Source organism: Charadrius vociferus, unplaced genomic scaffold (genome assembly GCF_000708025.1).
Source record: "Charadrius vociferus isolate BGI_N301 unplaced genomic scaffold, ASM70802v2 scaffold141, whole genome shotgun sequence".
NCBI lineage: Eukaryota > Metazoa > Chordata > Aves > Charadriiformes > Charadriidae > Charadrius > Charadrius vociferus.
This window is the reverse complement of record NW_009647743.1, coordinates 1,723,164-1,747,971: the sequence shown is the minus strand read 5'-3', so window position 1 is coordinate 1,747,971 and position 24,808 is coordinate 1,723,164. Positions and strand designations below refer to the sequence as shown.

General features: G+C 41.0%; 1 protein-coding gene across 1 annotated transcript in view; it reads right to left on the bottom strand.

Annotated features, from left to right (window-relative positions):
• The window catches only part of GPM6A (glycoprotein M6A), a 141,818-nt gene extending 117,515 nt beyond the window's left edge, over positions 1 to 24,303 (bottom strand). The window contains exon 1 of the mRNA XM_009882010.1: positions 23,769 to 24,303. Within this exon, the coding sequence (XP_009880312.1) occupies positions 23,769 to 23,805 (37 nt within the window). The 5' untranslated portion in view covers positions 23,806 to 24,303. The remainder of the gene's footprint in view (positions 1 to 23,768) is intronic.
• Positions 24,304 to 24,808: the final 505 nt, after the last annotated feature.

Sequence of the window (24,808 nt, the reverse complement as noted above, 5' to 3'; positions counted from 1 at the left end):
CTCACACCGTTGGCCTCGGCCCATCGATCCAGCCTGGCCAGGTCCCTCTGCACAGCCCGGTCTGCTGTTCTTGACTGCAGGCCATACAAAGCTTCCAGTTTTCCCCTCCCCAAGATCATCCGTTTGCAGCTGCCAGTGACTCAAAGGTGTCCAGGTTCCTCCTCAACACATCCTTAAATGAGAATCACAGCAAGAATGATTTCAGAATTTGTGCCTTCAGGGAAGTGGAGCTTTCCAAACATCATTTGGCATCAGTATGCACAGAAGCACTGTAGAATGGAAGAAGGTACTACTTCAGCTTTCTCTCCACTTCTTAAATTACATCTGTAAGGGAAAAATCAGACTCTACAGTCGCTTTTCACTGCTTGGTAGCTCTCTCCTGCCCTCCCCGAGCCTGGCCTCCCTTCCTACTTAGCAGCTTAGGGAGAATTCCCAGCAGATCCCTCTCCAACACCTCCTATCTCCATGAGAAACAGCCGCAAAATACTTTCAGCAGTAACAAACGCTTCCTGACACTGCGCTGCGTTTCCCGAAGCCAAAGACTGAGGGCAGTAAAAATGAGATAATTCACACTTTTGTACAAGAGGAATATTTTATGATTGATTGTGCATGCCACACTCAGCTGTTGGCAAGTAACAGCTTTAGCGCTGGACTATGCTTAAGAGTCACTGCTCAAAGCAAAGCAATGTTTTTATAAAAATTAATGCGCGCATCCTACGCCGCACTGCGAGGCAGCTAGTGACACGGGGCTAAGAGTTCACGGGAACTCTTCAGCTAGAAGCAGACATCGCATTCTCTGTCTCTCTTCTGTTGTTGCCTGGGGGAAACGCTGAAGTCCTCAAGGCTTCCTTCCTCCCTGGCTGAAGTCTCAGTGCCAATGCCGCCCCCGCCACAGCTTCGCACGGATCCAGCGTAACCGCTACAGAAACGCCTTTGAGCTGAAAAACGATTCTGGTTTTCTTCTCTCAGTTTCTTCCTTCGATAGCAAATAGCAGGAGTAAAATATCATGTAGATCACAGAATCTCTTAGATTGGAAAAGACCTGTAAGATCATCTAGTCCAATCATTACCTTAACACTGATAACCCACCACTTACCAATGTCCCTCAGCACTATATCTACATGACCCTTAAATACCTTCAAGGATGGGGACTCCACCACTGCCCTGGGCAGCCTGTCCCAATGCCTGATGACCCTTTCCGTGAAGAAAGTCTTCCTAATATGCAATCTAAACTTCCCTTGGCGCGACTTGAGGCCATTCCCTCTTGTTCTGTCACCTGCTACTTGACAGAAGAGGTCGACTCCCACCTCTCTGCAACCGCCTTTCAGTGATGTAGAGTGCTAATGTCTCCCGTCAGCCTCCTCCTGTCCAGGCTGAACACCCCCAGGTCCCTCAGCCGCTCCTCATCAGACGTGTGCTCCAGACCCCTCACAGCTCCGCTGCCCTTCTCTGGACACGCTCCAGCACCTCAATGTCCTTCTTGTGGTGAGGGGCCCAAAACTGGTATACCACAGAATAAGAGATGTCCTGTCCTAACAACTGCCTTTCTCCACCAAACGCTCCCAATCCACCTAGTTGTCTCATTTGCCAGCCACTGGCAATTCCAGCTGCGACCCCCCTCCCACCCCACGTACCATCACACAGCCCAGACAACCTCTGACCCATGGGTTGTTTCTCACCATCCTGCAGCAACCCCAGGTCTTCATCGAACTGATACAACGACCTCACATTACGCACTCGGTCTCTACTCACACTCTGCATTTTACAGCATCCCGAGACACAGAGCTGCCAAATACATAGTCTGAATATCCTGTCTTTATCCGCTTCAGGAGCCAGAAAATCCACGACTCGGGTGAAAGGAACAGCTAAAGGACAGCTCTCACCCAAGCAGGAGCTGCAGGGGGTCACATGCCTTGCTATTGTAAAATAATGAACTGTGTAAGAGTACATTAATTGCCTTAAACTCTAAAGACAGAAAAATCAGGCCCCCATGTGCCACTTAAGTTGGGTTTTTTAATTGTTTTGGGTTTTTGGTGTTTTGTCTTGTTTTGCTTTTAAAGGGACTTGTATTCTTTCACTCTTTTTCTTGTTCCTGAGCCTTCAGAACACACCCACTTCACATTTGCAAGATGTTTCATACATTAGTGACATTAAGACTCTTACGTAGTCGTTGGCAATTTTGAAAACGCAAGCAGACTTGCCATGCAACCCCAGGCAGCAGCCACCGTACGTACCGCACAACCACCCAAAATTCCCTCATGATGAAAGCCCTTCCTCACTCTTCTGTTGGTCTTTTGTTCTGCAGTGTTAATGAATAACAGAAATCCTTTATTTCTTCCAGACTCATTCACCCCTAGATCTACTCGGCTTTGCTGAACAGAGGAGCATGAGAAAGCTGCAATCACTTCCCATTTTCCTCTCTCCAAATTTCACTCGCTGAGGAATACCAACACACAAGTGGGCTTTACCTGTGCTGTTAGCATGGGGAGCCTCAGCGGTCTGGTTTATAACATGACTTTGAAATACGAAGGGCTAACGCTTCCTTCACAACAAAGGCAGATATTCTACAAAACGCAATTTTTCCTCAAAATATTTTCTTGAAGCTCTGTTCATCATCGTTTATAGGACTTAGTTTGTTTCTCAGAACGGAGAAAACCAAACTCTTCTGCAAAACCTTATACGCAGTGCCATCAGTTGATAAAATGGAGGGGCCGTCAGTTGATAGAATAATTGTCTAAAGGACAATAAATTGTTGTGGGTTCTTCAAACCATAACAGCACCTTTTACTACTACTTCACCTGCCTCTACTCAGGACTCAGAAAAGCACTTTTCATGACTAAACCGATCTGCCGCATATTTACTGCCTCTTCCAGCAATATATCTGTCTCCCAGGAATAGCAGTGTTTATATATGGACAAATAGTTCTCAATGCATGTCACAACATAAAGAAAGCACTACATTTATGTAAGGAAAACATCTGGGGCGGGGGGAGAACAAAACGTTCAGCATTCCCAAGAAACTGCCATAAGATTAGAATTTTGAAAAGAATAATCTTTTTTCCAATTTTTTGAATTAATAAATGCAATTTCATAGGTTTGTATCAAATTTGTACAAAATTAATGCAAAGCTTTCCTTTGAATACTACTCGCTTGGAAAAAAAAAAAAAATTGGAAGTAATTGGAAATATGTGATTTCCTCTTTTGTTCTTCCTTTCCCAATCCCTTCACCTCTCTCGCCCCTCAGGCTGGACATGGCCTTGGGCAACCTGGGCTGGTGGGAGGTGTCCCTGCCCAGGGCAGGGGGGTTGGAACTTGACGATCTTCAAGGTTTTTTCCAACCTAAACCATTCTATGATTCTATGATCTGTAGCAGAATAAAGTCTTGAGTTGTACAACATTTCAGGGTATTTTAAAAGCCATTGTAATCTGTGGCTATAAAACTCTTTTGGCCACTTTCAAGAAAGGTTTAGATTATCTCTATAATCTAAGATGTGAAATATAGGCCAAAAAAAAATAAATAGTATTGTTAAAAAACTTTTTTTTGCAGGAAAACAGTCCCAATAAAGAGAAAAATCTCCAAAAAAAGTCAGTAAAGTAGTATAGTGTATGTGACATTCAATATAACTCATTGATGAATATCACTTCATTACTGGAAGTCATCTATCATGACCCGATAATTTACATGTGGTTCTGCTATTTGTGAGCGATGAACCATTCCAGATTCCCAGCAATGGCACCTTCATTTTAAAAAGCATTTTGTTTGTTCTCCAAAGCATAAGGAAATAACAGGAGTCGTGATAGGACTCCTGTATACAATGTGAAAACCACATTTCCTCGGGGATGCGGCAGATGGGTCGGTGCTCCAGTGGACTGAGTTCATAGCGTTCTCGTTAAGCTTCTCCAACCAGCTTACCCTGCTATTACAACTCCTGGCTGGACCTCGAAGATAAAGTTCCATCTACTTTCTTCAACCCAGGTACTAAGCAGTCTGACTTCAGAGATCTTTATGACTTAGATTTTAACTCTTTGGTTCGAAATAAATCCTTCCTTCTTATTTTTATATCTAAGGAAGTTTATAACGGTTTGCCATTGCTTTAGGTCATTCTACTCTTGACATTTGTTGTCTGCACTCAGACCCCAAGAAGGGCAGAACTGCTCCTCGTTATTCAGCAGGTTAGCGGCAAAGGTTAGGCCCACCTTCTGCTTTGACCCTAAAACTAAACTACCAAAGCCTGTGGGCTGCTCTTATTTACCACAGAAAAAGAAAAAAAAAAAAAACCAACATTTCAAGTTATTTGGAAGCATGCAAATGAAAACGAGGATAGGGGGTGTTCACTGTGAGGGTGGTGAGGCACTGGCACAGGTTGCCCTGAGCGGTTGTTGAGGCCCCAGCCCTGGAGGTGTTCAAGGCCAGGCTGGACGTGGCCTTGGGCTGGTGGGAGGTGTCCCTGCCCATGGCAGGGGGGTTGGAACTGGATGACCTTCAAGGTCCATTCCAATCCAAACCATTCTATGATTCTATGCTGAATGTGTCATCAGCACCATCAGAGCCTCCACATAACCCATATCCTACGGGTAGCGTATGTAATACATGTAATTTTAAGAAGAACTTTTTCTTGAAGTCATGAAGGCCAGAAATTTGCCTTTGTAATGCAACAGCTGAGATTTTGTTCCTATCACGTGATTACAGAAGCTGCTATTTAAGAGGACTTCAAACCCACAAGAAAGCGAGGGGGACGCAGAAGGCGGCCCATGTCAACAATTCGTCAAACCACACATCTCGTTACCGGACAGCAGCGTTAAAGAAAGATCTATGAACAACATTTAACCAAGACAGCTTAAGTAGCAAATATAAATCTTGCTATAACAGCACAGAGCTCACCACAATGCCCTCTTTCCACTAAGATAAACGAGCTGGTGGCGGTGCTTAGAGTCCTGGGTGGAGACTGGATGCACTGCGACGTGACGGAACCACGTCCCACGCACCACTGGGGAAGACACGCAGAGTCTCTCTTTGCATGGGCAGTACACCAAATGAATTCAAAGAAAGCAGACACATTTAAGAAACAGTCTTGTGAGTATATTTGTATTAAGATATAGGTCTGCTAATCTCCTTCCATACTTCAGCCTGAAATTTTCTTTGTATTTGGGGTTATATTCCATCATGTGCTGTTCATACAAAGTCCGTGTTTTCTGCTGCCAAAGACAGGACAAACTTTTTCATCATCTCATTAGCTGAAACTGTAGCAGTCGCCTTCCTAAAGAAGAATAGTCATTCATCTGAAGAATACGCATTTCTTTTATTATTTTTTTTTTTTAAACAAACAAGCAAGCAAACACAGGCCAATTTGTCACTGTGGGTATCACTTTTCTAAAATGAGTAAAAGGAGACACTGTTCCCTAGTAGGATGATATCTGTCCTGAGCTTTTCATATCACACGTCTATTATCACTAAGAAATCCAGTTCTTCTGAAGGGGCTGAAGTTAACAACTTTCTGAACTGTTCCTTCCTTTGGCACACTGCGCAGACAGCCACCATATGTATATCACAGCATTCTGCCTTAGATTATGTCACTGCTAAAAATCAAAGGTCTGTCACTCTTCATTTTAACAACACATATGCCATGTGCATAATGATTGCAACTCCTTTAGTTTTGCTCATTTAAATAAAATATTTAGTTAGAAACTGAAGTGGGACGGAGAAGAGACTTCAATTACCCTGTATTCCACCTTTAAAAGCAAAGAACATAATGGCTGCAATTTATTTATTTACAAATCAGTAAGTATTTCCTGGCACACTTCATCTTTCTTTGGTATCTGGAGGCCTCAGCTGAGGTTCCCCTTGGAGAAATGTAAAGACTATGACCTACTAAAGCAATAAACAAGTCATAGAATGGGTGGAAGAAGTGAAAGCTTACATATGTCCTTTACGGCTTTTCACAGATAGAAAACAAAGACACAGCGATTTACAGTAAGATTTTTCAAGGATACAAACTATTTTGTAGTTGAAATCGAAAAAACGTAAACGATACTGATAGTCAGTTTCAGATCTTTCCCATCTCATTCCAGAATCTTAAATGATATCCTAATAATTTTCAGCAAACGTGATCTTTACAATAGTAACTTATAAATTACCAGCTGAAAGAGCAGCTTACTTTTTAATCCAATAATATAAATTTTAATACCTTCACTATTTCATACCAGTTTAATTCCTCAGAATTACTGAGAGTGACGAAAATTATTGCTGTGACATTCCTTGTGACAGTCCTGACTGTGGACTCTTACTGAGAATTTTAGCCTTGAGAAGAGGAGGCTGAGGGGAGACCTTCTCGTTCCCTACAGCTCCCTGACAGGAGGGGGTAGCGAGGGGGGGTCGGTCTCTTCTCCCAAGGAACAGGCGATGGGACAAGAGGGAACGGCCTCAAGTTGCGCCAGGGGAGGTTTAGATTGGAGATTAGGAAAAAGTTCTTCACGGAAAGGCTGTCCAGCACTGGCACAGGCTGCCCAGGGCAGTGGTGGAGTCGCCATCCCTGGAGGGATTTCAAAGACCTGTAGACATGGTGCTGAGGGACATGGGTTAGTGGTGGGTCTGGCAGTGTTAGGTTGATGGCTGGACTTGATGATCTTAAAGGTCCTTTCCAGCCTAGACGATTCTACGATTCTATGAATTCATATATTGGAGAAAGGTCCAATGTTTGTACCTGCTGAAGCTGCGCACTACTGCAACCACCTTGGGAAGGTCTTTGATGGGATTTTTGGTTTCTTGTCTTTACCCTAGTTGTTGAAAGGCAATTGTTGGTATTTGGCAATATTATTACAATAAAGCAGTTGGGTTTACAACCAGTTTATACGAGTGTTCTGCCTCACAGAACCAGGGGTATGGCGTATGTTCATTAAGAAATTTATTTCATAGCCCCTACAGGTTCACTTTCACCCACATTTACATTTTTATGCTTCTATTGCAGGAGTTTCATAACCCAGTTTCACAAATGGAAAACTATCATCTCAAAACTGCGTTCTCCAAGTGGTAAAACAGATGAAGATGAGGTGGGAGAGATCACTAACACGAATATAATCCTGGGAATCTTGGCTGCGTATTCCACCTCTCTTTTACAAAAAGTGAGAAGGTCTCCCAAGTATATATTGAATACCAATGATCCAACTTCTTACTTTGTGCATTATCATTACAGTTGCAAATATTCTGGCTATCCACCCACCTTACCAGCTCATATGTAACAAACAACTGAATAAAAGCACATTGTTCTGTGAGGAATACAACTGAACCATCCCTCTTTCCCCCCCCCCGCCCCTCAATATCTTTTGGAAAAAGTCTTCCAAATGCTTATAATTATGTGCTTTTTGAAGTTTGCTTTCTCTCAAATCCAATTAGGAAGCTCCAAAATAGGACAGTATTCTTGCTTACCTAATGCCAACATCAGCTGTAATTAAAGTTGTAAGACAGCAACTGGAAGACCTTGCCAGAGGCCAGTTGTGTTAATAGATACTGCAAAGACTGGATACTTAATACAAAATCATTAAAATATATAACATTCCCAGTCTTCTCTGTCTTGATAACATATTGTGTCTTTGAACTGGACAAAATAAGACTCGTCATTTAGCTTTTGATGGCAACGGTCTGCTGTGGTCCTCAGTGCACCACCAGTACCAAAAAAGGTGGCCGCTATCAGAAAGACAAGTTTACTGTGAATTAGAGAAAAGACAAATAAAGAGCAATTAAGCATGCAGAATGATGCTCCGGGCTAGAGAAACGGAGCTGATAAACCCTGAGCCGCTGTCAGGAGCACAGCCTGTGCCTACTGGGGTCCGGCACTGCCGTTCTGGCCCCCGGGATGCTTTCCTCCTTCCACGGAGCAGCAGCCTGGATTTCATTCATTCCCAAGCCATGAGGCTCGCCAGCATGGAAACACAAGAGTGGACTGGAGATAACAAGCCAAAAAGAGAGGATTTCACTAGCTGATAGCTCAGAAGGAATGAAAGCGTAGCCGAGAGCGACAAAATAAGCAAGGCCTCCGCTGCTGCGCCACCCTGATACTGGGGAACCTACAAAGTTTCATTTAAAGTTCTTTTTCCTTCATATTTGTCCTTAAACAAGAATAGCCTTGAAACAGCAGAAAACAATGTTTTAAAGAAACTCCCCTGAGGCATTCTATCTTTGCAGTATGAAAAACAGCTCCAGAACTACAGACTGCTAAGAGGATTTCTTTAATAATATCATTATTACTACTTTGAATATTCATAAGTATTTTTCAACTTCCCTGCGCTGCTGATAAGAAGGACCTGCTGAATACATCTGCAAGCTGAGGAACCGAGATACGTAGCACTTATTACACCACTGCCATTGAGGATGTAAAAAGACTTAACTGATACCAGCTCCAAATACATCCTACATAACCAGCTCTGCAAGCTGCCTTTAAAAATTTCTAAGATGTCAGGCATTAGAGCAGATATTTATCCTCTACATATACATGAAAGCCCAATGCTGCCTCTATCGAATACCTTCGATTTACAATGGCTTTGTTGGAATGTACAAGAAACATAGGACTGAATAACAGAAATGTGGATATTTTATTAGCTATAGTCATAAAATTGTACTCCGACCATTGTATTTGTCAAGCATTATGTCATAGAGAAATCTAGTTTCAGTTTTAAAGCAAACGATCACATATTCTGAAATGAGAGCACTGAATTAGTCACTTCCATTAAAACTATGAAGTTGAATTGCCTAGCAACCAAGAAAATTAATTCAGAGATTAAAATAAACACTGTGACACTGACAGAGCAACCGCTATTCTATCCCAACGACCATAAAGGCCCTTAGAAAAGAGGCCAGTGTTTCCTTAATTTTTCTTAACAAAGGAAAAACAAACAATTTCATAAAATGAGTCATAGTGGACAAAGAATAAAAACAAACAGTCAAAGCAATTGCATAAAGCAAATGCAAATAATTGCTGTCTTTTTACATAACATCATTAAAATGAAAAATATAGGAAGGTTTCGTATTTCGACAATAGTAAACAAATAGCCGTGGAGGTTTCTAACATGTTTTCCCACTTACAAAGAGCAAATTTGTTTCGTTACATTCATTCCATGCAAGTATTCTATATTTCAGTACTTACTGGCTTAATTTATTCCAGAATTTACGACTATGCCTACCTGAAAAAACTCTGCAGCATTGTTACCCACTACTACCCCTAGTCAAATTATTCCCCGTCACATTTCTCTAGGGAAGATTTAAAATTATATAGTTTATCACACTGAGGTTGTTATGGAAAAAAAAAAAAAAAGGTAACAGATTAAGGACAGTAAGGATGACTGCGATAATTTAGTTTAATGACTGCTACTCTTATATTGCTTGTTACATCTGGGCCATTCTGTAATTCATTGTCCCTGAAGGGCTACAAAACACCTAGTAAAATTATCCCTTTAGAAATAAAACCACCACATCCTGTAGCAACATTGAAGTCTACCGCCTTGTCAGGATATTAGATTAGAGGAATGATTACAGATCAGCGATTCCTGAGAGCAGTACTTTCAGACCTCTAGAAGTAGACAGTCCATCTTTCCAGCTTGAGGTAGAGAGTTTGTACGCGCTCACAAAAAAAAAAAAAAAAAAAAATAAAAAATCAGGAATTATGAGGGCAAGAACAACCAAAAGAGAAAAAATGAGATCCCAGAGGATATCACAAGATTTAGCCACTGCGGCAGCTGCATCACATCTAGTTGAGTCTACATTAAAAGATAATAATAAAAATAAAGCAATATGAGAAATAAATCAAGACAGACAAGTAGGAATAACTGTGTGTTAGAAGATAACTCCCCAGGCGTGGACATAACTACTCCTCTATCAGGAGAGAACAGTAGATTTCATCTCTTTGGTTGTGTAGAATATTCACAAAACACCCCCCCAGCTAGCTACAGGTACTGCAAAGTCTGGAAATCTGCATATTCCAATCACACTCAAGAAAGGCAGAAGTGCCTGAACTGGATTTTAGTAGTTAAGGCTGTACATGAATGTATAATGCACTACACGCTTTCATCTTCTAGAAGGGGATATGAGAGGTAATTTTGGGCTGGAAGCACGGGCAATACAGATGGTATGGCCATGTGTAACAGATCAAAACGAAGAAAATATTAACAGCAAAAGTGCCCCATATGCAAACACGTCCATAAAGCCGATAAACTACCCCAAATGTCCCTAACAGGTTCCCCTGTGTCTTAAATATTTAATGACTGTACCAGATGGGGAGGGGGGAGAAAAAATCTTGTCTGAACCATTAGCATAAACACAGCTGACCTAAAAGACCGACTCACCGCTAGGTTATAATTACCGCAGTGTTTTCACTAGTGAACAATGTTCATAAATCTAGAATAATTTCGAAAGATGACATCTTTGAGAAGCGGTAGCCTCCATATGCTGTTCAACAGCTGCAATAAATTTCCTTTTTATATTGTGGCCTTAGTGCCACAAAATAGTGCCGTGGGTGTGGTTGTAGCGCACCGGTTTTACTAAGCTGAGGATAGTCACAGTGATAAGCAACTTTTTTTTTTTTTTGCTTAATTTTCTCTGTATGATAGAATGGTTATAATGTATGATAGAAGATGCTCCTGCAAACACTACACCTGGTGGACAATTGGATCTTTTTTCCCTTCAAGATTTTAAACGGCACAGTCTAGATGGCAAAAATCTCGGAAACAAATGGCCATTTTCTGTGTTCGCACTAGATATTGTCAGAGTCCAGAACCCTGTAATACCAGAAAGCCTTGTAATAGACCCTCAGCTCAGAAGGATTTATCAAATATCTTCTCCGCTCTATCTCACAAAACACAGGCAACTAACCAACACGCGCCTTCCGAGCAGCATTAAAGACCAAAAGTCTCACCTATAGCTTGTTACAAGGGGACAGCGAGAAGGATAACACAAGTGTTAGGAGCAGGAGTTTAATGAAATTAATCTCCCAGATAATCTTGGAAAGCAGACCATGACCATGTTGCAGAGAAAAGGTAAAAAGAAGGTCAGTAGTAGGCTGCCTTGGGGAAAATTCCATCTGCACAGCACAGTCGATGATCGGCTTGGCTTCAGCGTGTGAACAAGACACACTAGCAAAGTATTTCAATACCACTGGAAGGTCCAAGTACGCCTTGCCCGAAAGTGAATCCAAATTCTAGTAATTCAAAGGAAAAACATGAACAAAACCCCTCAAAAAATAAAACAGCCAAGAAGAAAAGAACAATAATTTCTTGGAACCTGCAGCCAGCCACAGGAGACCTCAAAGCATATTAATCTACTCTAATACCATGCAAAACAAACAAACAACAAAAAACCCCAGCTGATAAACAAACTCCATTCAACCTTCCTCCCAGTCTCCTCTCAGGCCATATTAAATGGCATCATCGTATCCTCTCACAGATTTCCTGCCAAAAACCTGATGGCTGCACGCCAATTACTCTACGGCATTGTTAGGTCTTAATCTTAAAGGCTGTGCTTGTGCTTCCCTTTTGCTTATGGGAATATTTGGTATAAACCCCATGGGATTACTCACAGTGCATGACATCGAATATGTGTGTATAAGTCTTTGCAGGATCAGAGCCTTGGACATTGATTTTTCCAGATTTTGAATTTACTTATGTCTATAATTTTAGAAGCATTGTATCACCCTAAAATCAAGGGCAATATATGCATTTACAAGCAAATCCTACTCGTTTCTACAACATTGACGGGCAGTGTGAACGAAAGTGGTCCATAATACTCTACTAAGACTATGAATTTCCCAGCAAAAGGCAAGTATTATGTAGTAAATACAGCCAAGACTAAATAGAAGAAAAGTTTTATGGCTCAGAGGAGTAGATCTCAAGCTAATTATGACCACTTGGAAAACAAGATACTGTTTGATTTCGATCTGGTTCAGCCATCTAATTAAGTAACATGGCATTATGATGCTTTTGAATAGTGCGAGAACCACAGAGAGAATCTGCAGGTGTTTATAAGGAACTGCAACCCCCTACTAAAAGGAAAGGCAGGGGAAAGCGCAGTTAGGCTTATTTATAATGTTAAGAGCATGTGTTGATCAGAAGCTGTGGTCAACCTCTCGGTAAGAAACTAGAAGGCTGAGAAAGTCTCTGAAGACAATCGCACTTCTATATCGAAATAATATCACAACAAATAGGAAAAGCATTTTACATATCTAACATATACAATTTTATGAGAAAGTAAATCACTGTATTTGTGCTGTTCAGCTAGAAATGCGCGTTCCTTTTCTACATAGGAGTGGTTTATCAACAAGTCATGGACAAAGGCAAACCATGTTAAGTGGGAAGCATTTCACGCTAAGCTACTCAGTTTAAAAGTCAATAGTACAACATTCAATAATATAATTGAATACCTTTATGAACAACAGAGCGGCCACTAGTCAATGGTCCCTTTCTCAAGGCAATTTCAGACATTAACTTTCATCCTCAGTTATGCATATTGAGTAACTATTTGCAATGCCTCAGCAGCCCACTACTCCCATAAGTTCAAGTACGTGCTCTTTACTGGTATAAAACCTTGATGAAAAACACTATCCTTCAAAAGTTTATAGGTTCTTTTGTGCCACATGCAGAATTCAAAATGTTATTGATTTTACCGTTATTGTTATCAGTAAAAATACAAATTGGCTCGTGGACATTGCTCAATTATTTTATTTTTTTTTTTTTTCGCAATGGACCAATCCAACAGCCAGAGAGGTTGAATTTCAGCTCACTGCACCCAGCAGCAGCTCCTGCATCCCCTTTCTTCTACTGCAGCGACCTGACCTGTTTAACGTTGTATTCTGGTAGGGCACAGAAGCATCTGTCTGCACCTTCTGCTCACTTGTTCCCCACCTCCTCCGTTGCAGAGGGAGCATATCAAACGTAAGCATCCCAGAGACCAGATCCAGCCTCCAAGTTGCACCATGAACATGGTAAATAAATCATGCAGAAAAACGTAGTTGGAAATAGAATCTTCATCGCAGAGGTCACAAAACAAGCAGGCCAGTAAAGTGCACAAAGTTGCTGACTATAAATCACTTTGTACATCTGACATGAGGGTAAAATACGGTATTTAACTGGTAAAAAGCAAGGATTAATTTCCCAGAAAGGTTAAGGCATCTTTAGCTTGCTTATTGCCATTCACTAACAGGGAAGGAGATCCTCTGTTGAACGACTTCACAATGAGTTACGTAACCCACAAACACTCCCGTTATGTCCCTCTTGATCTTTCAAGAGTATATCTCCCTCTGGAACAAATGTCCTTCTACCACTCTAATAAGTGCATGTTGATTCTCCTGTACTTTGTAAGGAAGCGTAGATGTTCTGGTTTATATTATTTCAACTATGCATTTAATTCTCCTAATCCAATAGGAACACCTCAGAATTTGCAGTTCCTGGTAGTATTCCCAAAGGCTTCTCACAAACCACAACAACATACAAAAGTTGAGAAAGGACTCTACCAGTAGGCTACATACAGATGTCTGACAGCATGTCTAGAATGCCATGAAGTTCAAGGTGTGCCATAAATTCCCACATCATATTCTCAGGCCATTTGGGCTTTATGGGTCAAAATGTATTACTTGAATTTTCCAAAAAAACCAAGGAGATGACCAGGTAAAACCTAAAATATGGGAAGATGACTAATCTCTGCACTGTACCTCTATAAGCTAATGAAGAGACTGACTGCAAGTTTCTTTGGGGCTTTATATGCCACCATAACATCTAGAGTCTGGACATCTATTTTTCTTTCAAAAGATATCAGGGAGAAAACCACCCAAAACTGCAAATGTTTACTCATGTGAAATGTTAAAGAAGAGTCTTAAGACTTAGGACTTATTTACTGATAGAACAGGAACAATAGAACTAGCAACAATGCTAACTTTTCTGTGGCCTTCCACCTCCGGTACAGACTTGGAGGATCCTCCCTCAGGAGCATGCACAATGTCGTGCTCCCCACAGTCCAGATTCTCCTTGTCGTTCTAGAGGAACTTACCGCAGCATTGACTTCTGGAGTACTGCTTCCAGCTCTGGAGTCCTCAACATAAGAAAGACATGGACCTGCTGGAGCGTGTCCAGAGGAGAGCCATGAGGATGACCCGAGAGCTGGAGCACCTCTCCTATGAGGAGAGGCTGAGAGAGTTGGGGCTGTTCAGCCTGGAGAAGAGAAGGCTCCGGGGAGATCTTATTGCGGCCTTCCAGTCCCTAAAGGGGCTCCAGGAGAGCTGGGGAGGGACTTTGTACTGGGGCATGGAGTGACAGGACGAGGGAGAATGGCTGTAAACTGGAAGAGGGCAGGTTTAGATAAAACATTAGGAAGAAGTTGTTCACTGTGAGGGTGGTGAGGCACTGGCACAGGTTGCCCAGAGAGGCTGTTGAGGCCCCATCCCTGGAGGTGTTCAAGGCCAGGCTGGAGGTGGCCTTGGGCAACCTGGGCTGGTGGGAGGTGTCCCTGTCTATGGCAGGGGGGTTGGAACTTGATGATCTTCAAGGTCCTTTCCAACCTAAACCATTCTATGATTCTGCATGCAGATTCTAGCCCGTAAGCATTAAGAAGTCCCAAAGCATTCAAGGTCCTGTTAGTAACTTGCACTATATCAGAGCAGATCTTTCCAAGGTGAAGGGTTGTTTGAAGTGAGATGCGTAATAAAGGCGTAAAAGAAATGGGGAGCAAACAATTTGGCAGATGGAAGTAGAAGATGACAGGATGTATGCACTGCCGTTCTTCTGGAGAGGTGAGGATCAGAGCTCTGAGCCACCAAAGCACAGATATGGGCACCTGGCTTGCATAGGTTTCCTCATCTACCCCCTGAGATACCAATCAAAACCATGACACCAGAAGCTCAGGATCTACTCCGGTATAAAAATATGCCAGCCTAAGTTCATAGCTATGGCCAAACAGGTCCTCACTTGAGAGCTGCAAAGACCTCTTCCCGTGGTTGTTTTCTAAAGGCATTTAAATTGATTCCAAATTACGCCAGCTGCTACCTTTGCGTATAGTTGAGCAGAATAAGAGAAGATTTGGTGGGGAAGCAGGGGGTGGCAGGCTTTGGTGAATTACAGCAAGAACGCTGAGCTGATTCACCAGTAGCAGAGCGTGCCACTACCCTGTGGAGCCTCCCCCACTGGCTACATCACCTTGCTAGTCCTTCCCAGAGAAACCAGCCCAGCGGGTCAACGGCCGTCACTCTTTTCCACAAACATGATGTGATATACTTTCCTTTTCCAACTAATAGAATCTTTCCTATCTCTCCTGGCTTTAAGATGAAGCCAAACTTGCTCTGCCTCTTTCACTGCCCTATGCAGAACTTTGAAATAGTTAGAAACTGCCCACGGTTACAGGATTACCATAGAAGTATTACCTTAGTAATATTACAACATTACCAATATAGCCACGAACAACTGGCTACTGTTTTACGTGGGGGGAAAATATGTGTTTAAGTTACATGTTCACTATTTAAAACAAAAAACCAAAAAACAACTAAAACTGAATTTATGCTTCTAATAACTTGTTATGCAAAACTTCTCAAATGTTCTATTTGCCAACATTAATCTGCAAATATTAATCTAATACCACTCTGTTCAGATTACTTGGTTTTGGTTGGGTTTTTAAGTTTAAAAATATTGAACTCTAGATCATTGTACCAACACCATAAGAGATTTTAGCTATTTTTTTTTTTTTGAGAGAGACTAAGACATAAAGATTTGGAAGCCATTTAAAAACACTCTACCTTAAAACACACATTGTATTTGCAAAGAAACTCCTAAAATTTCCATCAAGGCCCTCTACAGGTCTTGTCTGAGAGACCAAAAGTTAGTAACCTTCATTCTTTTAACTCTAATATTAGCCTTCCTCTGTTTCCATATCAATTTCCAACTTCTGAATCCCTCCAAAGGTCTCTCAAGTTATACTGCTTATTCCTTTCTTCTTTTCATCATATTGCCTCTCTTTATCCTCTAGCAGCACTATCATCTCTACCTTTTTCCCCCATTGTGCCTCAATGCAAAGCAACTCTTAATCTTAATTATCCGCTTAATCACTTCACTGTGCTGCTGTACTCTCTTCCTTCAAATTTCTCTGTAATGTCCAATTTTACCTATATAAAATCATCCCACTGCAGATTGAGAAGTAGGGTGTGACCTAAGAAAAATAAACACGCGGCACTTGACAACTTACAAGTTCCCAGAAGAAATTAAAAAATGTGGTAGAATTTCATTTCCGTGCCTTCCAGATGCTAAAAAGAAAGTGTTTCCACAGAAAATTGAAAAGCAAAACAGCAGTCACAAAGAGTTACTTTTAATTGTTTTTTCTTTTCTTTTCTTTTTTTTTTTTTTTTTCCTTAAAGAAGAGGAAGAAAACCAAAACGCACTCTTGGGGCACAAATGGGAAGATATCGAGAAGTGAGGAATGCTTACTGGAACTGCAAATACTATGTTTTACTTGAGTTTGATTTAGCCTCTGGCAGTAGCGCCTCCCTGCAAAGCTCATGTGCCAAGAGTGCAGCTAACGCACCTTTTGCTGAAATCTAGTTTTACACCAGAACCGCAGCAAATGCACTGCTCCCCTCACACCACGGTTAAAAAGACAGATTTTTGTTAAAATTGATAGCAAACCTATTGTGATATTCATGTGCTGGACAGTTGTATTGTTATCACTGTTGACATTTTTTAAAAAAGAAGAAACTTTCCCTATGTGAACCAAAAAAAATTCACCAGAAACTGTCCGAAGTGCAAATATCAGGGGTAGTATAAACGTAGAGAGCGGAGTAATCCTCGCACTTCGGAGTAGCTGGTGATATTTTAGCAACAGTTCTTTGGAACAAAGTTGTCCCAGATGGCTGCAGTATAAATTTTGGGAGGACTACCGAAGTCCTACGTGATGACTAGTAAGAAGATTAAGGTATTTGGAGGGGAGGAAGAAAATATTGAGCCTTCTCGAGCCAGCTGTATTGTAGTATGAGAGTTGGCAAGGAGAAGCTAACAGAATACTTCAGTCATTTTTTGTGTCAGTGGCCTTCCTTCAGAAGGTCCTAGAGCCGATGTGTACAAAAAATAGTCACAATTCTGACAGATAAACGCCAGATAGGGATTAACTTCGACCCTCACGATTGTGATGCTCTGGGTTTGATCTCTCTACAGCTGAGAAAATGACATTTCCCGTGCCTTCCACGCGGAGTTGAAGGCTCTGTCACTCCTCACCCCTCCCCAGGCAAAATATCTGTGACACCACATCAACGGGGGACTTGCTGGCCCGTCTCAGAAACCAGTCACGCAATAAGATACCAGCATGAATTATGCATTTTAGTTGCATGAATTGGCTGAAAATTCTTCTGAAATATAATTGTCAACCAGAATATTAACTGACAAAGTGCTTGATCCAAGATCAATATTCACCTTTGCCTTTTTTACATTCCGATTTTCAGTGCCCACCAGGTGCTTTATGGGTGTCATGCACAGTGTCCACAACCCAAAGCAGAACAGCCCAAAAATTTTTTTTTATTATTTTTTATTATTTTCTACTTAATCCTCTCTATAAAACTATTGGGAGGAAAGAGCATATTCTCACCTGTTTATATAGGGACACAACAACTCCAAACGATTGTATCAAGACAGCAAACACTGTCCTTATGTGAGGGCAGCAGCATTCCACCCATTCTTCCATCGTGAATTTTCGTGCAGGTGCAGGCAATTCAAACAGGTTAAAAATCGCATTGCCAAAATTGCTTAAGGTACTTATCAGAAACGAATGCATAGTCACAATATAAAAGGACTAATTTTTAGATATTAGATATACCCGTCCCTCAATCCTTCTCCATAAGGAGCCTAGGCACTAAGCTGATCAAATTTACTTTTGCTATATCTGCAGTACTGTTTTGTCGTTACTAAATGCTTATTTTTTCAGAGTAATTAGAAACCCAAAATACCCCTTTTTCCTCCAAAGCTGGAAAAAAAAAAAGCCTTTACTTTCACAAACTGTAGGAAGTTCTTTATAAATTTATATTGCTGGCTTGATATAGTGTTTTTCAAGAATTTGTATAAATTAATCATTTTCAATATATTCAGTGCTTTTTTCTAAGCATTTACATCTCTTACTTATAAAATATCTTATTTCTAAAACAGCTTATTTATGAAATTGACATACAAGTGTCAAAATTACCATGAAGGCTTAAATTCTCACACACTGAATTGAGGATTCCATCTGCCTCAGGGCAGTTGGAACACTTTTTGCCCTGAAAGAATAAATATAAAAGTATAATGAGGTTCCTATTACTGCTGGATTTTCATGCTTATGACTGGTATGATGTTAAGCCTCTAAGAAATACAAAGTTTTCTCCTATTAGCAGAGACATTTCAATGTTAAAGATTAAATAAGCAAGCAAGACTAAATTTATTTACATTATTATCTGTGAATAAAAGCCTAATGTATTGAATAATGACATATATTCAGATTACAGCTCTGGAACTCAGTGCTCCAAATGTAAGGACGTTCAGTGAGGTAGTCTGTAGTCACTACATAAAGGAGAATAACTTGCAATAATAGGACAATTAGCCTCAAATTCATATTGAATGTTACTGCATTTTTCTTTAATAAACCTCATTGACTAACTACTAAGGAGTATTAAACAGGAAATATAGCGAGATACTTTGCCAGATACTAAAATTTACTTCCATATTTAAAATTGATTAAGAAGGAAAATTATTTACTCAGTGACTTTGTAATTGTCAAGTGGGTATTTTATCTGACTTTTACTATACACACACACTTAAGGACTGGCGAAATAAATGTGATGGAAGTTAAGACCATTCTAATCTGAAGGGACTTGTAGAAACCCAGCCTGAACGCAGCTTGGGAAAAAAAGAGTAGAACTGAAAATATATTCCCAAAGGAAACAGAGCTTGACCTCTGCCCGTCAGGTTTTCTTTAAGAATCGAGCAGTGCAAACCCAGGCTTTGTATGAAGCACATCAGCCAGCAGATGTCTGCTGCTTCCTACTTATAGGGCCAAATTCAAAAACCATTTCCAAATTACTCACAAAACTGATTGGACTTCAGAGGCCCTGTAAGACTAGACTGAGACCCAACAACATAAAAAGGGTCTCACTGAAGGTACCAGTGTGGCTCACGCTTACTATGCCATTGGCACTGAAGAACAGAAAATAACTCCTCGGCTTTATTTACAAGTGTAGTCACCCAACTAAATCAAAGTGCAAAATATCGAGACTGGCTCCTTTTGATTTTAACCGCCTTTCTAACAATAGTCAAATGAGAAACTGGACAACCGTTCTCTTTTAGAGGTAAATAAAAAGATTTAGAAGACTAACTTGCAGAGGATGCCAGCGATGTTTTGACTACTTGGCTGTTGGTTTATTTCGTAATACGAAATAAAAATCACCACTTTCATCTCATCTGTGGTATCCTACTAACCCAGAGCCTGCCATTTTCCCAAAAGTACTGAAGGAAGAGGAAGCAATTCAGCCTCGGGTGGCTGCGTGTGCCTCGTGCCGCCAGCATCCCCCTAGACTCCTTAGGACTTCCTTCCAAACCTCTGCTCAAAGCTCTCCTGTACTGGCACGTACTGGAACAAACAAAAAAGCTTTGAAAATAGGCTGCAGATCCACTTAAATCACTAATGCAGACTCATTATTTATTTTCTAGTATTCAACCGTTTCTTGTCACAATAATAGTCCATATTTGTTTTGCTATCCTACCAGGGGAACCTTAGCTGTGTGTGTCAGGTATAGCACAGCCAAGAGAGCTTAAGCAAAATGAGCTCTTCCTCGTGTTTGCTGCTGTACAAACACAGATGCTCCATCCGTTCCTGAGAGTTTATTTTATAAAGGAATTCAAACTACAAAAGGAAGCTATGGATGAACCACAAAAAAAAAAGGCACATTTATCTTCGGTTTAGTGCAAGTGGTACAAGTATGTCTCGCTGTGCTACAGCATGTTTCTTTTGTCTGAAATAGGTCCGTGGTGAGAATCATCCTAAATTCCACTGTGCCAAGCCCACACAATGCAAAAAATTACACTGCTGGAAATTACACTCGGAAAAGTTTTCCAGTGGGACAATTGACTGGGGCTGGGGACATCCTTGCAGTCTTGGGGCTTTCACGGAGAGAAGACCATCTCTGCAGGAACGGGACCGAGATCTTTCTCCAGCTAGCAAAGCTAAGAGTTTGACGTCATTGTCTTTCGAACGGCGGCAGTCGAGACCTACCGCTGACACATGCAAATTTATGCATGAGTTTTTCCAAATTAGCATGCATCCCTAAAGACACCAGGGAAACTTCTGCTTCTAAGCGGAGCTGATCAGTTTTGAAAAAATAAAGCAGTCAAATAAATTACAGGCTTTAGTTATCCTGGCTTTTCCAGACAGCAAATTTGCAATCAAAGCTCTGGGTCTGTTAGAGTTCCAGGCACGTAGCACAATGTCAGCCTGATGGAAACTGTGCACAAGGTGATATTTCGGAGATGTTATGACTCTTTACTTTGTTAGAATGTATTTTTGCGTTCACACGCAGCTTGCATTTCAGCCAGCCCTCCAGTTCGGGGACAGCTCCAGACGGCCCCACAGCAAAGACCTTTGAAAGGTCCCCCCCAGCCTGCGCCGGCTCGCAAGCCAAGGAAGTGCGGCATCAAGGGAAAAAGGGGGGCTGAGGGGGGAAACAAGTCTTTCAATACTTTAAAACAGAAAATGAATGAATACAAATTATTCCCAGCTTCAGTTTCGACAGCTTTACATGTGAAAACTGCTGGGCAATAGCATCACCTCGATTTACCACATTAAGGTCCTGTTGCCAAGAAGAACCCACACTTTCCAAGGCCAATAAAAAGAAAATAGGGGGGGGGGGGGTGGGTGAAGAGAAGGGGATGTCCATTTCTGTTTCCAATCAATACTTTGAACTATACAGTTTCTTGTTATTCATGAATTTCAGAAAATAGATGTAACACATTTCCCTGCTGACAATTTTCCACGATACAGCCATAAACAGATCACAAGTGTTAAACGCTGGAACGCCCAGAGACCGTGTCAGGCAGAAGCTCAGTATTTGGAACCACTACGGTAAGAATTATGTTCCCACTTATCAACGTCTTATTGCAAAAAACTCTGTAAAATAACAAGCCTTCCAAATCTGCAAGCCTCTCCTTAGAGCTCTCTCTATCAGATTTCTGAAAAGCATCGACACGAAACCGTTCCCTTCCATCATGGCTGCTAGCAAGACGTAATGCTCTTCAGTGGGAGGTTCGAAGCATCTGCTGCGAAGAGCACAGGAGTTGATAAGCAGTGACAATTTATACTCCCATTGATTTTTGTAGAAAGCAGAGGGAGAAAGAAAGAAAGAAAAAAAAACCCCAGTTCCACTCAAGATGGCAGGAGGACAAAGATAAGAATGTATGAATTACAGTGAAAGTTGCTGGGACACTACAGTTCGAAAAAGTAGTCCAGATGACCTGGAACTATATGTGGATATCAATTAAACACATAATAGCTAGGTGATGCTAAATGAAGGCACGAAACAACCAGGACTATGAAAGAGAAGTATCAAGTCATACTATATCAGTCAATATTTTTCAAGTGCAAAGTGCAAACCTTAAAGAGATCCATGATTTCATGATCACCCCTATACTTCACTACAATTCCAACATCTGCGTTGGAGCACCCCTAAAAATTCAAAAAAAATTTTTTTTTTTTTTTCATTTTCCTCCTGAATTGCAAATTTTCTTCAAACTCGAAATACATTGTAAAAGTTGTCATAATCCAAAGCGGGAAGGCGGTGGGTTGACGTGCCCGGTTCGCAGGTACGCTCACAGCGCCGGAGCAGCATCCCCTTCCACACCAATAAGGAAAAATACATGTCATTTGTGAGCTCTTCACATTCTCCTGTCACTGTCTGTGATGACAGCTGGGTACCACTAAAGGGAAAAAAGGCTGAACACATGGCATTGTAAATGGGGGTGGGGGGTAAGTAGTGTTAGCTGTTGTAATCACACTATTAATCACACCGGTTTGGGTGGCTATTGGTCATTCAGCTGCTTATCATATGAACAATGAGGACACAGTTTATCGATAACAACATGCTCTTCTAATATATGAAATGATTCACTTTTTTCTCTGGTTTTGGTTGTTTTTTTTTTCCCCCCCTCTCATAAGAATTTAGGGATTTTGATTTTCACACTGTTCCTTCAGGCAATATCATTCAGTAACAATGAAATATTTTGATTCAGTGGCCAAACAGTTCAATTCACTTGTTTTAAGAAGGGAAAAGAATCGTATTTCAGACTTTAAAAAAAAAAACACATGTCTTCAGTTTCTAAATCTAAAGCATACTAAATAATTTGAACCATAAAAGTATTGATTTTACATTCAGAAAAAAAAAAAAACAACCCTGAACCATCTTGTATTTTCCCATTATTTCTACCATTTGCAAATAATAAAATTCATCTGAAGAAAGTGCTGAGATCACCAACCAGGTACTAATTTATTTATCTATAAACATAAGTATGTATACACACAGAGGGGGCACACATATCCTCCTTTCGTCTTCTCATCATGCTCTACCATGCATCTAGATCAAGTCAAGACCATAAACAATTCAAAGCTGCGTTCTGTCTAAATGGGTCACTTATAATGAGAAAGGATGACATTTACATGGAGAAAGCAGATTGATCAGGGAGCGGAAAGACAGAATATGGCATCAGCACAGAAAAATACGCCTTTACAGGCAATTAATATTAAATGATTCGGCAAGTTCCTAAATCCTTCTCAGAAATGGAAGTGAATTCAAAATAAATGCAAAAGTAAAACTGTACGTGATTTAACATGGCAATTATTCCCTAGGATTACCCTTTGTGCTTGCAGGAAAGTAAAATGAGAAAACCTTGGTTCCTTTCACTCCTGTAACGTCACTCCTACAGAATAACGCTTAAGTAAAAGACTAAATGAACTATGTGGCTCAGAGATCCACAAATTAATAAACAGTCTGCAATAATTTGAAATTGCACCTTTAAGTGCTAGCAGGTCCCATCACATTCGGTTATTTCCCACCCGAGCAGAAGCAGTGGCACAGAAATGCTCTGTGCCTGCTGTGTACATCTTGCTAAAGCAATTTCAGCTGCAACGTGCAAAACCCATTTCAGCAAAACGCAAAATCTGTACGACGCAGATATCGGAAGCACAGCCGGGCTGCTTCAGCACGTCGCAAAACGACGGTGGGGAAAAAAGGCGGAGGGGAATTTCAATACTGCCTAAATGTCTACAAAATATACCCCGTGCCTTTGTTCAGTCTGGACTCTCATTCAAGGTGCAAATACTGGTTGCATTGTTAAATATCCAACTGGAACCGGCTCCAAATATTCTGCGAGCGGCTCTCTCGTAGTTCACACTAGAGTCCCTTGACCCAGCTAGACAAGCGTGAAAACATGAAATAAATGAAGGTTAACAAAGACCGGGCTGGGAAGCAGGCTGCGTTAAATGCTTGCAATATTATTAGGAGAGATGTAAAATTCGCTATTTGGATCTTTTTAATGCTCACTATCGGATGACAGTCACTATATTAATGCTAAGTGCTATTGCAGAGAGGCAAATGAAGTAAATGGTATGAAAAAAAAAAAAAATCAAATCAAATCTTCCCCATCTGCCACATAAGGCAAGTCACTACCATTACAGCAGGCTGCTAAAGCAAATAAGGAACGGCAAAATAATGATCTCCTTGCAAAGAGAAAGCAATTTTATCACAGTACCTTTCTGTGTTTGTCCCTCTTCCATATTCTCTTCCATGGCTACCTTTCTTCACTAGAAACAGCTACAGAGAATTAATCAAAAGCTGCAGTCAGATGTAGGAAAAAAGTGTGGATTTTTTTTTCCCTGGGAAGCTCCAACAGCAGAGGCTTAGGCAAGTCCTCAGAGCTTAGCTAAGGCTCCCTCACTCTCCTTGTTTGCTTGGAGACAGGCTGTCAAGTGTAATTTCATTCAAATTACTCTTCCGTGAAGATTATCAATTTTTCTTCTCAAAGCTGCCCATTGTGCACCACTGTAAGCAGGTATTCAAATGAACAGCCCGTGAATTTTGGGGGGAAATTTGGTCTGAGCCCTTATGGCAACGCCACCGATTCATAAGCCTCCCTTTGCAGATAAAACGGAGACAAGAAATTGAGGTTTGTATCGAAATCCGCGTTTTAAATTGGAAAGAGGCTCTACTGAAAACAGATGGAGGGGTGTCCTCCTAACGGGAAGCAGACCACCAACCCATAATTCCCCCTATTTGCTACCGAAGTGGGAAAGCCCAGATGCCTGTGGGTTCTTTATGCTGTATTACTTGTCTCTCTCTCCCCCCCCTCCTTTCCCCCCTCCTCCTGGATCAGCACATTTAAGAATAATACGACTCTTCATTTCCCTCCTTCTCCTGTATCTGTATCCTCCGGAACGGACAACAAATAGACACTATTATTAATATTTTATTATTAAAATATATACTATCATATTCTGGAAAACATCGTTATAACAGTCCCATTTTGTGTGTTTATTCACACATACAAGCACGATTTAATGCACGACATCATTAATCGCTGCACCCTACACGTTATCTGTCAGTGTCACAGTAAACAAGAATTTTGAGGCAGTTCAGAGATTTAAAACAGTACTTGCATCAATTTTTTGGTTTCTGATTTCTGCTATCCAAAATTAGCCGTACACTTCAAACCCCTATTTAAAAAAACTGGACCTTCTTAAAATGGTGAAGCAGCACATGTGGGTACGTATGTGAGAAGGCACATCCAAACAC